Source organism: Drosophila innubila, chromosome X (assembly GCF_004354385.1).
Source record: "Drosophila innubila isolate TH190305 chromosome X, UK_Dinn_1.0, whole genome shotgun sequence".
NCBI classification, from domain to species: Eukaryota; Metazoa; Arthropoda; class Insecta; order Diptera; family Drosophilidae; genus Drosophila; species Drosophila innubila.
The window spans coordinates 17,818,612-17,833,067 of NC_047626.1; the positions used below are offsets into that span (position 1 = coordinate 17,818,612).

At 37.4% G+C, this 14,456-nt stretch overlaps 3 protein-coding genes across 3 annotated transcripts; all 3 read right to left on the minus strand.

Moving 5' to 3' along the window:
- Positions 1 to 752: 752 nt before the first annotated feature.
- On the minus strand, positions 753 to 5,177 carry LOC117792890 (BTB/POZ domain-containing protein 17). Its single transcript, XM_034633202.1, has 4 exons — positions 4,672 to 5,177; positions 3,577 to 4,579; positions 2,740 to 2,897; positions 753 to 2,672 (listed from the first exon to the last, which is right to left on the minus strand). The coding sequence occupies exons 1-4, from the start codon at positions 4,957 to 4,959 to the stop codon at positions 2,418 to 2,420; spliced, it is 1,704 nt and encodes a 567-aa protein (XP_034489093.1). The 5' UTR covers positions 4,960 to 5,177; the 3' UTR covers positions 753 to 2,417.
- Positions 5,178 to 6,126: 949 nt separating this feature from the next.
- Positions 6,127 to 9,366, minus strand: LOC117789093 (thioredoxin domain-containing protein 5 homolog). Its single transcript, XM_034628133.1, has 3 exons — positions 9,108 to 9,366; positions 7,373 to 7,781; positions 6,127 to 7,300 (listed from the first exon to the last, which is right to left on the minus strand). The coding sequence occupies exons 1-3, from the start codon at positions 9,293 to 9,295 to the stop codon at positions 6,656 to 6,658; spliced, it is 1,242 nt and encodes a 413-aa protein (XP_034484024.1). The 5' UTR covers positions 9,296 to 9,366; the 3' UTR covers positions 6,127 to 6,655.
- A 932-nt stretch (positions 9,367 to 10,298) lies between these two features.
- On the minus strand, positions 10,299 to 14,032 carry LOC117793533 (mitochondrial uncoupling protein 4). Its single transcript, XM_034633866.1, has 5 exons — positions 13,850 to 14,032; positions 13,097 to 13,430; positions 11,497 to 11,606; positions 10,803 to 11,291; positions 10,299 to 10,740 (listed from the first exon to the last, which is right to left on the minus strand). The coding sequence occupies exons 2-5, from the start codon at positions 13,421 to 13,423 to the stop codon at positions 10,566 to 10,568; spliced, it is 1,101 nt and encodes a 366-aa protein (XP_034489757.1). The 5' UTR covers positions 13,424 to 13,430; positions 13,850 to 14,032; the 3' UTR covers positions 10,299 to 10,565.
- Between the last annotated feature and the right edge of the window lie 424 nt (positions 14,033 to 14,456).

A 14,456-nucleotide genomic window follows, 5' to 3' on the forward strand; every position in this document is an offset into this window, starting at 1 on the left:
TTTTTTAACTGAATATGCTAAACGGTTATCCAGATATTCCAATATACATATGTAAGGCCTTAATTTTGGAAATAACGGTATATCGCGAAAAGTCGAGCCGACAAGTGCCGATTTGGATTCAGCGCCCCAATCACGGTTGCCATTTGATAATATAAAAATGCTGCAAAAATTTAAAAAAACAGCCAATTTCACTAAAAAAAAGAGCCAATTTCCTTAAAAAAATAAGCCAATTTCATTAAAACGAACCAATTCTTTTTAAAACAACCAAATTATTCACAAAACGAAATTTTTTAAACACAAAAATATTTAAATTCAACTAAAATCAAAAACCACATTTTTTAAATTAACATTAACATTGAGAATTTCAGTACAATGGTACAATACATTTATATTGTTGGTAACGAAAATATCTAGGTCTAAATTAAATTCTTAATAGTTTTCAAGAAACTCTTGTTTTAACCAAAAAAGAGCCAATTCCAATAACAGAGTGCCATTTCGCCAACAGGAAAAAAAAGAGCCAGTTTTGGCGCAAAAACGCCAAGGGTGGTAGCCGTGGCCCCAACTGTCAATTCTTAATCAAATTTTTGTTGCCTTGTGTTAACATATCAGATATTTTAAGTTCAATCTATAAGTTAGTGAAAATATTTCGATATAATATGTACTATATTTTTTTTAATGGCACACATCTTAGGTTCATATACTCGTACTCTAGAACTTATCGATACCACAAAAAATAAATTATAGACAAGATATTAAAGTTGGTACACATACTTTTATTCCCCAGGGAGAATGGATTGTAAGAAACCCTCTTCTGGCATTTAATAACAATCAGGATTATGATATACGATTATATGATAATTGATATTTATCTGTTTGAATAATCAGCGTACTTATTGACGTCTTTGCATTTAAATTTACAAACATACATACATATGTATATGCCACACGCTGTCTCTGTTTCTCTTACTCTCTCTCTCTCTCTCTCTCTATTTCACTCAATTCGTCTTTCTGCATCTGCCACACTTTTCTTATGTATGGACAGTAATTTGCACTTTTAACCCAGCAATCTATTTATCTATTAATGAGTAGCTTACGGTTTATGAAGATTTAGGTATATGTATGCTATAACAAAAGCCATGTAGTTAAATAGTTAAGACCTGGCTGACAATATTTACAAAAAACAAGAATAAGTAAAAAAAATTAAGCTAAACAGAATGATTCGACTTAAGAATAACATCTTATATACAGTTATACAAATACAAAGATACTCATACAGAAATAGATACAGATACATGTGTATCTTACTTTTAATGGTAAAGGTTAATTTCACGTCAACGTCAGTTGAAAGAAGTCTTACATATACGTGTATGTAGGTAAGTGTTACTTATCTTAAATAGTACATAAGCATTTGCTGATAAACTGAAAACAAAGTCTTTCGATATACATACTCGTACCTGACCAAAACCTAGTCAAAGACTCCCATTGTTTTCTATACAAATCAACTTTTATTAGAAAAATTCCTTTTCATAGTCATATTTGCCATCTTAGTCTCAATGTCAATCATTGGAATTGCAATGCGACCGGTAAACATAATGAATGATGCAATGATGCAAAACGCAATTCCAAATACATCATCAAGTAAATGGCCTTTTATTTGCTCAAGTTAAACTCAAGTAAAAAAAAAAATATAAAAAAAATCAATAGTAGGAAAGGCTACAGTTCTGCGAGCTCGAACTTGAGAGACCCTGTACTCATTGTGTATAAGAGCAAATTTTGTTAAAAATAAAATAATGTTAATAACGCAAAATTGCAACACGTGTTACATTTCATAACGTCATCGTTACGACAGTACTCTTCTCATCTTCTTATAGCCCTACACTTAATAATTTCTTGAATAACTTGGTACAAACTATTTTCTAAATCTGTCCGTACAAATTATAACGATCAGGTAAACTCGAAAGTTATTCAAGAAACAATTTTGCACAGCGCTATTGACAACCTTAATTAATGTACTTTTGAAGTACAGGGTCTACAAAAAAAAAATTAATAACAATAATCATAATTATTATAATAAAGAAAGCGTAGTTATCATATTGCAGCAAACATTCAATATGTTTTTCTTGACTTGGTGCTTGGTTTTAAATGTTCTCATTTTTACCAAAAAATGGAAGAAATAACGAAGAGCTACGATGCAAACACACATAGAATACATTTCAAAGCATGTATATTCGCCAAGATCAGGCAAAAGTGACATCGAGATATCTGATCTTGAACAAAGATATTCAAACATATTACGCATATACATCTATATATGTGTATATTAGTTTGCATACTATGTATGGTTATGGGATTATCAGGTTATCAGTTTATCAGGTTATTGAATTATCGGATTATGGATTTTTGGGTTGCTTTTCAACTCAAAACTGAAATGGCGGCGCGTCGCGACAGGTGTGTGCGTCCATTGGCGTTATGACCACGTGCAGGGAGAGCGTATTGCGCTCATTTCCAGTCAGATGGGGACTCAAGTAGCGTGACGTATGCTCGAGCTCCTCGTACGGTAACAAGTTATCCAAATTGATGACTCTCGACTGATCGGAAAAGTATTCCGTTCGCTCCACAACAGTCCGTATATGTGGAATCTCGTTCTGTATGCCAACGATGAGCACGGCAATCTGTTGATGAGTTCGATTTAAATTATAAATGCATTTGCAGTTCAAAATTTATTCATGGACTACGCACCTTGAAACGTTTCTCCTCAATATTTTGATGTTTGCATGTGACTCTCAGTCGCACCGTGTTCAGTGAGCAACCGGGCACATCCTCGCCACAAACCATTTTGGCCTTGTTGTACTTTACTCCGCGCGGAAAGAATTCAATTTCCCAAGTCATGCAAGGATCTGAACAAAGAAAATCATTTGATAACATTAGATAGCAATAATTCTTAGGAATAATAAATATGATTATGATTTTTTAAATAATATAATACATACATATAAGACAAGCCCAAATGCATATGGTTAAGATATTTCAAAAAACAAAAACTTTTACGTACTAACAACTTATTTTCGACTGAGCGTACTTATGGACTGATTTGAACTAAATTTGTTCAGTATAAAAGCAGTCTAGATGCATATTCTGCTGGATTGGTTGAGATATCTCAGATTATAAAGAAGCTTTTCATACTAGAACTTGTCGATTTGTGGTTCGATCAAAAACTAAACAAAAATTGATCTGCTCACGGAATTCAGAAACCTACAGTGTCTGAGATCGACGCGATCAAGCAGACGGACAGACGGACGGACATATTTAGCCATGTCATGTCGACTGTTGATACTAATCAAATATAAATATACTTTAGTGGGCAAGACTCTCTTTGCATTAGTTAAAAATGTAAATGAAGTTCTTATTTAATAATTTTTTTAAGATCGAGAAATTAAATCCTTTTACAGGATAAGGCTCTTACAACAACAATAAATTGAGTTTATCCCATTCATCTACGTTACTTTTTAGATTTGATTTGTTTAAACTAAACTCGTTATGAAGGTAAATTAGTTTATCAATTGTCCAAGAACTCACCGTCTTCAGTCTCGGCGATATGACGTTGCGAAAAGAAGCAGGTTACATAGTTTTTATAGTCCTCAATCTGTGTAAAGTTGGGCACATCGATGCCAACGCTCCACGTGTCGTTCCAGTAGAGTCTTGGTGTGAATTGCAGTTCCCCACATTCGGAGCTGCGAACCTCACGGACGCGATCTTCCTGCCCGGACTGATAGCTCAAGCCAATGGCCGTGCGCTCCACGAGAAACTCCTTGTGGTACTCAACCAGTGGGACAAACAATAGATGGGCCAGCTCACGCGGCGTCATCATGCCGAACCGTATGTGCATGACAGTCTGCTCGATAATTTCCATAAAGCTGCTGATCTTCCTCTCGGCGCTCATGGTGGGCGTGGCCTCGATTAGCTCGCGCCTATGCAGCAGCCACGTCTGCAATATGGTAAACAATTTGTACTCACTGGTGATAACAAGGTCGTTCTGCTGAAGTAGCAGCTGCAATATGGCCGGATCCATATCCACAAAATCCTTTGAGTCGGCCACCATTCCCAGGTTCCATTTAAGAAAACGCTTCAGCGTCTCAGTGAGATCATTATGTGTGGGCGTAAACGACAGCGTATATTGTAGCCAAGACACCAGATATCCACTGGTCGCCGCTTTGGCCACATGCTTCATCATATATCCCACACACAGTTCGATGAGATCCCGCACATTGTATTTGTCGGACAATGCCAGCATTGGCATCACCGTCTGCAGTGTGACCTCAATGTGGCCCACATACAAGTATTTAATAAACTGTGGAAACACCGCCGAGCAGCAGGCTTCCTCGTGAAGCTCAATCACGTGCTTGCTGCTCTCGTTCCACTGCGGATTCATGAGCATTACTTGAAAGACATCGCTGCTGGCGCATAGTATGACTCGATGTGCCGGATACTCTTTCCCATCCACCAGCAGCACAATGTCCGACATCAACTGATCCGCATAGAGATGTGCAATCTTATTGAGCACACTGTTTGCATCAATCATCTGTACATATGTTTCATAAATAAAACAAAAAACAAAACAGACATTTGCATATAAGCAGATGATTAGGGTATTAAATAAATGTGCATACTCACGGTGCTAGCGCCATCCTGGGCTTCGTCTGTTTCCAAGCACTTGCGCCGCTTGGCGTCCTGGTCATCATTGGCGCCGTTTGTTGCACTGTTATTGTTACTGTTACTGGTGCCAGCGCCAGCGCCAGCATCACCTGCACCTCCACCACCGCCTCCAGGACCTGGGCCAGGGCCGCCACCACCAGCAGCAGCACCACCGCAAGCTGCAGCACCGCCAGCACCAACACCAGCTGCACCACCACCACCAGCTCCAGCAGAGGCAGCTGCACCACCGTTACTGTTTGCGTTCATAAAAAAACTTTGCACGCGCTTGCAGTCAACGTCTATATAGCTGAACAAATCACCTGTCACACTGTTCAACTCCAAATGAATTGATCTGGCAGCTCTGTCTATGCCTACTACTGCATCACTCGTGCACGAGCTACGGAGGACATGCCCAACATGTTAACATCAGTTAACATTTATTTCCTGCAAATGGAAAACAACAAATTGCGTTTGTGTGTGCGCTGCCAACTTAGCTGTTTTATAGCTAGCTCTGGCTATTTTCAAAATTCGTTTGCTGGAAATCTGGCTATTTTACTATTCATATATTTGGTAAAATTACTAAGCAAATAACCTTTAGGAAACTCAAAAGGACGGTTATTTTTTTACAGGTCCATATTAAATTTCACCCGTGGACCCAATGTCTGACGTTTTGTATGGACACTTTCGTTGTATTAAATGAGTTCTCTATAGGTTATTTGCTTAGTGGTAAAACTGTGCAAAGTGCCCAAAATAACATATTTATATGCTTTCCAGCCAGTAACAGTTATTGTTCCCCCCAAAACTTGCCATCACTGGTGAGGAAGACTGCCACCCAGTCCAAAGGCTGCCACCGAGCAGAATTTACCGATCTGGCAATGTGAACCATTTTAGGAACATTGTCAAAATTGGTTAAAAAAAAATGTTTCCAATCAGTTTTGGCAAAGTTCGTAATTTTGAAGCTAGAATTTTTGAATTTTATGCAGAATTTTCTCGATTTTTTTCTATTTAGTTTTTTAGAATTAAATTTTGTAATTTCTCTCCCAGAGGGTGACGAACTTCAAACCATCATTAAAATGTTAACCATAATTTTATGTAATTTCGTATTTAAAATTTTCTTAAAATTGTTAATTAATTACAAAGCTATGGCTTCTTGATATTTGCAAAACCTAAGTTTAAAACTAAAAACTTGCCAGCACTGGTGTGGAAGGTGGCAGCCTGGTCCTTGGCCCTTGGGCGGCCACCCTACAAAATTTCCCGATCTGGCAGCTTGTACTAATTTAATAACAATAACAAATTTAGATGTTTTCCAGCCAGAAACAGCTATTATTTCCCCTAAAAATTAATTTTTATTCCTTAAGGAATGTGTTCAAAAGTGTAGGGAAACCTTAAATTAATATAGATTTACTAAAATCTGAATAAAATAGTTTAAAACCATTAAGACAATCCATTCCCAAATTGGTATTTATTAATTTTGTTTGAGCTAAAATTATTACACAAATTGAATTAAACTAGAATTAGTTTTTAATGTGGAAGAGTAAAGCTGAGATCAAACATGCCAGATATCCTTTAAATATTCGTATTCTTGCTTTCTAGTACATAAATAGCTGCAATTTTATAAATTGTTCTACTTCAAGGCTATTAAATTCAAAATGTGATTGATTGTTTCCTAGATATTTGGCACATGTGAACTAAACTTTAAAATTATAAAGAGAAAGAAAAAAATGGATCAGAACAAACATGTTTATCGAGAAACACATTAAATTAAATTTGTATCAAACATTTGGTTTTTTTGTTTTCTTGTTTTTTAAATGGATGACTACTCGTTCCAAATGGCACGACTATCAACCAATATCCTCACAGGAGCTAAAAGAGGAGCTGGCTCGAACATAGAGTAATTATGTTACTTTGGCGATGACATTCGAATATGTGTGATTTTGTTCTTCATTTGATGATTATACACAGCTCAAAGTTCGTCATGTCCGATGAACTTCTTGATATACGCCTGCAGTTCCGGCAATGAGCGGCTGCCTTCGTATTCATTCTGACGCTTGCCATTCTTGTAGAGGAAGAGCGTTGGATAACCCTCCACTTGCTGGTCTATGCAGATTTGTTTGTTCTCCGGCGATGTGCAATCAACCTTGGCAACAACAATGCCGGAATCGCTGGTAACCGTTTCCGTTGCCAGCTGCTCCCAAGTCGGCTGCAGCTTTTGACAATGACCACACCATGGTGCATAGAATTTGATGAACGCAATGCCCTCGGCAATTGCCTTCTCGAATTCCGTATTGCCATTCAACTGTAGCACAGTTTGCTTTTTAGCCTCATCTTTCGCATCTTTTGCATCTTTTGCGGCATCATTTAGATCATTGCTGCCACCACTTGGGGTACCAATCATTTTCTCAACGTAGCCTTTCAGCGTTACCATGTCGCGGGCACCGGAGTATTTTTCAATCTTCTTGCCATCTTCAATCCACAGCAATGTGGGATAGCCTTTCACTTCAAAGTCCTGGCAAATGGAACGATATTGTGTGCAGTCCACTTTGGAAATCGTTGCCGCTGTCTCTTTGATTAGTTCCTTTGCCAATTCATCCCAGGTGGGCGCCAGACGCTGTAAATATAGATAACATAAAAACATAAATTAGTGATTAGTCGAAAGTGAATGAATTAATGAGACAATTACCTGACAATGACTGCACCAGGGTGCAAAGAATTTCACAAAGTGATTGCCACTGGACACATGCTTGGCGAACGTATCCTCAGTGAGATCAACCACTTTGCCAGCATTGGGATTTGCATCAGAACCATCCACAGCGTTCTGTTCGCTCAAATCCTCCTCGGCGGGTGTGTTGAGCTCTTGGTTAATAAAATCTGTTATCGCTGGCAAATCCCGTGTGCCCTTGAACTTAATGGATTCCTTCTCGCCGAGCTTAAAGAGGCGCAGGGTTGGGTAACCGGTCACTTGATGATCGGCACAGAGCGTTTGATGCTTGGTGCAATCCACCTTGGCAATTGTCACCTTGGGATCATCAATGTTCATTATTTCAGCCAACTGCTCCCACAATGGATGCAATCGCTTGCAATGACCACACCTGCAAATGTCAACAATAATTATTAATTACCATTTATTATGGGAATTTAAAAATTGATTAGACCCTGATGTTAGTATTATTATAGTATTAAAAATTATTCGAGTTCCTTAAAAGCAATACTAATACAAAAATAGAATATAATTTGCAAGAAAATCATGAGAAATTTAATAATATTTAATTTAACGATTTTTTCTATTTTCTGTTCAATTTTATAATTGTTTCTTAACTAATAAATAAAAAATAATAATTATAATGTTTTTTTTTTTGTCGTTTTTTGAGGTATAAGCACTTCTCACTATGAAATGTATTTCCAAATCTGCTAATTCCCATTTAAAAGTGACTAGAACACTTAAAACAAAACAGCAAATTGACATGCGATTTTAGTTAACTAACTAACTGCTTTATTAACTAAATTTGGGTTGTTTATTGAGCTTTGGAAAACTTGGTAAACAATACGACAATAAACTACACTTTTGAACAGATTTAGATAAGCGCTCTTTCTTATCGATCAATAAAAGCAGTATTTTCAAAACGATTTAGAAGCATTTCTTGATTCAAATCTGAATCTTATGAGTCAGGTCAAAGAATTAGCACAACGATAGACTGAAGAATTAGCCATATATGGTTTTTTGAATGTGATTTGTTACCATGTTAAAGACACGTCTTTGAGAAGGAGTTCGGGGAAGGGAAGTCAAGTGAAACTTTATTGGATAAGACGTAGATCTGACGTGTGGAAACGCATGTTGAAAGAATATGTGTTGTCGTACATGATATACGAGTAATGGGGTATTAAATTGTAAACTGATAAGACGACGCTTGCCGGTCAGTGCTCAACTTAGTATATGTATTAGTACTCGTTTGAGTGTGTGTGCGTGTGTTTGTGTGTGTGTACAATGGCACTTTGTACATACATATGTACATACTACTCATGTAGTATTTGTCAATCAATTGTGATTCTTGACTTTTCTCAAACAAAGCCCCTTTGACCGTTTGGCAACGTTCTTATCATAATACGTGTTCAATTTCAAATGAGTACGTCAATGACACCGAAAACAGCAGCTGTTGCTGCCGAAACAATTCTTAATTATTTATTTTTATGTGTGTCAACAGGGAAATATGTTTGTACATATGCTCACACATATGTATGTATGTATGTACAGATGTCTTTGGGAATGCGTGGCCACTTTTGATGCCAACGTACATTTGTACATACATATATACATATAAGTAAAACTCCAATTATCTGACAGCCATGACCGAAATATAAATGAAATCTGCCAACTTGCGAAATATTGAATACGTTTTGCAATTAACTCGTTTGCTTACCATGGCGCAAAGAACTTCACAAAGACATTGCCGGCACCGATAACCTCGTCAAATGTTTCCGGGTCCAGTTCGACGGCAAATTGCTTTTCATCTGTTTGCTTTTGCTCCTCATCGGTCGCAGCTGCTGCCAAAAATGGTGACAAGCTTAAGGCGCAAATGGCAAGCGGTATAACTGATCTGAATAACATTTTGGACTGTTTGAAAAATTTTTAATTGTGTTTGCACTTAAATACACGACATGAAATACAGTGTTGCCAGCTCTTTAGAGAAAAAAAAGCGCTCGCTCTGCCAATTAGAAATTTTTGACGCTGCCACCAGGCAGAAAAAAGTTGCCATTTATTTTAGCGCTGCCAGACTTGGAAATCTGTTCTAGATCATCTTCGTATTTTATCGTTGTTTTCAGAATGATTTTCTTCGTCCATTTTTTTTTAATTTGAAGCTAGAAAATTTTTGCATAATTCTTGTTAGAATTTTGTCGGTGCTTTGATATTTTTCACGAAACGGCTTCCGATAGTCGATTGCCAAGTTGTATATTCATCATTTATCGATGTTCAGGTGATGTTTCATCTGCCTAATAACGATAACAGTTAACATTTGCTTTTAAATTTGACAGTTGTATATTTGCCAAACTTGTAGTACTTTATTTTATATAAATTTTAGATGCTTGTATTAAACTTTGATACACAAGATGTGGCCAATTAAATTCATACATACATGTGATCACATTAATTTTTAATTGGGTGCAATTGCAACTAAATTCATAAAAAAAAATAGCACTAAACCCTTTTTAATTGATATAAGGATTTCAGAAAAAATGAGTAACAATTGTAATATAATCTTTTTATATCGTATAAACAATATGTGCATATACCAAACAACTTTATAGAGTTTATAATTTCAGTCTAAGATGCCTCGTCTATCAGTTTCTACAGGTTAGTTTTGTTTCGTATAAAGGGGACCTGTAATACATTTCATGAGTATTGCAAAATCTTTTACCCAATTGTAGCACATAATACTCATACGTCTCGTGCCCAAGTTGAATATACTGTTTGTCTAGTAACTGTTTTGTTATTTTTTTTTTTTAAATAGTTTAGCCCAATGGATCTTGTTTAACCATAAGCAGCTCTCTTATTATGTATAAAAAAAACGGGAAATTCTAATTATAATTAGTTTGCAAAATAAAATATGCGTATTTTCAAAACAGTTACTTGACCAACTGGATATATGTGTCTTTCTCGGTTAACTTTGGGATCTGTCAGAAGCTAGCTTCAATAGCATGAGGTTTGTGCCGTGATGGAAACAGTCTTGGGGTAGTTGTACCATTATAATAGCACTTGTTTACTTTGCCGTACAAAGTTATTTAAAATTAACATACTATTTTGTGTACTCTTTTTAAAATATCGATTGCAATTTGTTTTGACTCTTATTGTATTGAATTCTTCTGAGTAGGCTAACGAATCAATAACTGGACGCTCCAATCATTTTGCGTATCTGCTCGAAGGATAACCAGAAGGTGAGCGACCAGGGCGCCATGCGTATCCAGCAGGGCAGGAATCCCTTATAGAGCGCCACGAATCCTTCCTTGCCCACAGTCTGGCGCAGGCAATCCACAGAGCCGCGATAGAGCAATCCACTGCAAGGGAATCAAGTTGGAATCACAATGATATTTAACTCAAGTTTAGGTTGGATACATACCGTCCCAGGTCGTCGGTGGGCTGGTTCATGATGCGCGTCTTAACCACATCCGCCGGAGTGCCCATGATGGCCGCCACGAAACCCGCGCAGACGGAGGCCAGTATATGAACCGTATGGCAATCGGGCATTTGAAGGCGATGCATGATCAGATGCTTGATGGTGTCATATGTGGTAAGATCGCCCAAATTGACCAGTGCAGCTCGCTGCACATTCGGTATGCTGCCTTTCCACAGACCCTTGATGCCGCCACGATTGACAATCTCGCGGAACGCATGCGCTGCTCCATGGACACGGGGCGCTTCGCCCATTAGACGTCTGCGTCCCTCCATTTGGATTTGCACCTTGACCAGATCAGCGGGTGAGGCCAACCATTGAGCAACGGCACCGGCGGTGACACCACACAGCGCCGACTTCCACACTGGCAATGCCTGGGTGCCATTCTGCGTGAACTCCTTGCGCATCAGGTCATAGCTGCAGATGCGCACGCCACTGTCGGAGGAGGATACGAGATTAGTTGGCTGCTTGGCACTTAGAGTTTACTTAGAGGCCTCTTTTATGACGGTTATGGTGTCGGTTATGCTGTTGGCAATCCGGCAATCGCAGTCCAGTATTGCAAACTCTAACCACACGGAACGATTGAACGATTGTATTGTACAATGTACATGAGATTATACATATGTTGATATTTGCCCACCTATAGACGACGTGTCTGTAGAGCGCCGGCGTCACGCCCTGCCACAATCTGAGAGCGCCCTCCTCACGTACAATGCCAAAGGCGGTGGCGACCATGCCGCGATATTGCATCTGGTAATGGGGGGTGGGGTTGGTGGTTACATAATATGTACTTGGTTCATCATATAGAACATATATACCCATACTATACATACAATTGTATACATGTATGCATGGCAACAAGATTCACATTTAAACACGCACAGTGAGAAGGGATTAAATGGGGAAACTGGGGAATCATGAAGCATTTGGCGGATGGTTAAGTGGTTATATTGATGGGCAATGGCGTTTGGCATGAATCACAATCACCTGATCTTAATCTATATACCCCTATCTATTTGGGCAGATTGACACACCCCAGAAAACAAAACAAACAAACTTCAAATTGTGAACTGTACAAATATTAGAGCTTATCAGTTAGCTGATAATGGATGTTGCTGACCAAAATAATACACAGATGCTAATCTGGCCTTAACAGCAAAAAAAGCAACAAAGTTTAAGTTAACTTTCGAACACCGAAGCGTTAAATACCCTTGCAGAGGACAAACTATCTACCTACAACTTAAGTTGTTGAGAGGAAAACAAATTCATAATTCGATATATCGAGTCATTTGTAAGCAATCGGAAAAATGTAAATATTATTTTAATTCCACAGAAATTTCAACCGCAGCCAAATATTTAAAATTGATCAAAAACTCACAACTTGTAAAATTTTTCAACAGAAACATTTTCAAGTTACTTGTTTTAGCATTTTACATTTGAATTAATTCACTAGTATGAGTACTAGTTTCTCTAAATTTTTGCCTGTCTTTTTAAAAAATGATTTTTTGATGATATCTTTCTTCTAGCATTAAAAAGTTATTAGGAATGCGAAAAAAGTACTTCAATTTTAATAATAAAACTTCTTAATGACTTAAAAAGCTCAAATTTATTTCATACGAGGTAAACCAAAGATATAATCACGATGGAACAAAATGTCCCATGCGACAGTGATTCAAATTAAATTAAAATTGACCGTTTAACAGTTTGGACTTAAGTATAAAGAATTTTTTAGATTTATAAATGCATAACATTTTAAAATAAGTCGTATTAAAATATTCTCTTAGGTTTCGCTGATATCAGTGATTGAACTGTTCGGCATAATAATTTATAATTTTCTTGAAAGCGAACTATTGCCTAAAATCAACCTTAACATCAATTATCCAATTCGACATTAGAGAATTGCCCACATAAGGAGATATTTTTCTTGTTTATAGATAATTTACAATTCTCGATCAAATTGTAAAAAATGTTATTGTCTAAGGTTATGGAAGCTCAAATGAAATTGAACTGAACTAAAATGGTAGCGGTTGAAATTTGTAAAAGCATTGCATTTATATATTTTTAAATTTAGGAAGTTGTTAGAATGTGCAAAATTAAATGATGTTTTATAATTGTTACTGCAAAGGTTTAATCATTAAAAAAGCCGGGAAGAAAAAGCTAAGCATGCATGAAAGACCATCACAACAAGAACAACAACAACAAGAGTAACAATTGAATTGAAACTGCCAAAAATTACTTACATTGGTTTTTGCAGCTGCGGCCACACTGGCCGCCTCGCCTTGGATCTGCAGACGAGTCTTGGTAAGATCTAGCGGATATGTGGCCAACTCGGCTATGGATGCGGCCACAACCGATACGACATAGGTGCAGGCAAACGAATCCGCATAATCGTATTTCACCGGTCGCAGCTGGTGACGTCCACTTGAGACGGGACTATTGCTATTTGCTGCTGCTGCTGATGACGCCGCTGCTCCTGCTGCTGTCGCCGTTGGCGTCGTCGTCGCCGTTGTTGCTGTGCGGCCATCGGGGCTGGTCACACTGGCTGTGGTTGCTGCTGTTGCAGGCATTTCTCAGCTGTAAAGTGGAAGACAGGAAGACTTGATTAATTTGATTGATTTGCTTAAATCATTTGACTGCATAATACAAAAACGACGCCAACACACACGCGTTTATTGAAAACCAGCCAAATTTTGTAACTTTTGCTGCTGCTGAGTATTTTAACAAAACAGATCTCGTGACTTTGCTAAACGCAGTGAGAAATCTAGTTACAAATCTCTCTAGCTTTAAAATCTCAAGGATGCTGCGCGCTCTTAATGCTGTTGCTGAATTTACATAACACAAACAGCAACAACAAACAATACCAGTAGCAGCAGCAGCAGCAGCAGCAGTGACAACAACAATCAACAGCAACGGTTGCCAACGTCGCGATGTCAATGTATGTGAAAAATAGAAAACTACAAATCAGAACCAAAATTAGTTTAGTTTTTGCTCGCCTTTTATTCCGTGGCCGTGTATCGGCCGTTTGTATTCAATTAAACGAAAGCGCTAATCGTCCGTTCATTGCAGAATTGATTTGTATGTATATGTATATCAGTATATGTATGTGCTTTATTGGCGCTTATCAATTGTGCATCAATAAAATAAAAAATGTGTGTCACAATAACAAAAACAAACCCAAAACTGACGGCAGTGTTGCACAGCTGTTTAAAACACAAGCCGTGAACACGGTTGCCACCTTATAAAAGTTATTCCGTACCAGTTTTTAAGGGAAATTTGAACTCTTTCAAATAAATTGTACCATTTTTTGAATGTTACTAAATTGAGGGATATTTTGAAATAAAATGTTAGAGTTCATGTGAAACTCAATATTGAAATGAATTTAAGTAACAAAATTATAGAAAAATTAAATTGATAATATTTGGGAACTGTTCACTAATATATATTGACTAATCCATTAAAAACGTTTAAAATTCAGCTCTACTGTATCGCTCTATGACTATTTGAATATTTTTATTCAAATATATGTATGTTATCCCAATCGATAGAAAAATGCATATTCACTTAATTGAACAAATGTACTATACAAAATTTAGATAAAAG

Coding starts and splice junctions, on each gene's coding strand:
- LOC117792890 (XM_034633202.1), bottom strand. CDS start 4,959: ATGAACGCAAACAGTAACGGTGGTGCAGCTGCCTCTGCTGGAGCTGGT. Junction 2,898..3,576: donor TATCGCCGAGACTGAAGACG/GTGAGTTCTTGG, acceptor TTCTTTGTTCAG/ATCCTTGCATGACTTGGGAA. Junction 2,673..2,739: donor TTGAGGAGAAACGTTTCAAG/GTGCGTAGTCCA, acceptor ACTCATCAACAG/ATTGCCGTGCTCATCGTTGG.
- LOC117789093 (XM_034628133.1), bottom strand. CDS start 9,295: ATGTTATTCAGATCAGTTATACCGCTTGCCATTTGCGCCTTAAGCTTG. Junction 7,782..9,107: donor GTGAAGTTCTTTGCGCCATG/GTAAGCAAACGA, acceptor TGACATTTGCAG/GTGTGGTCATTGCAAGCGAT. Junction 7,301..7,372: donor CCTGGTGCAGTCATTGTCAG/GTAATTGTCTCA, acceptor CTATATTTACAG/CGTCTGGCGCCCACCTGGGA.
- LOC117793533 (XM_034633866.1), bottom strand. CDS start 13,423: ATGCCTGCAACAGCAGCAACCACAGCCAGTGTGACCAGCCCCGATGGC. Junction 11,292..11,496: donor TACAGACACGTCGTCTATAG/GTGGGCAAATAT, acceptor CTCCTCCGACAG/TGGCGTGCGCATCTGCAGCT. Junction 10,741..10,802: donor CCCACCGACGACCTGGGACG/GTATGTATCCAA, acceptor ATTCCCTTGCAG/TGGATTGCTCTATCGCGGCT.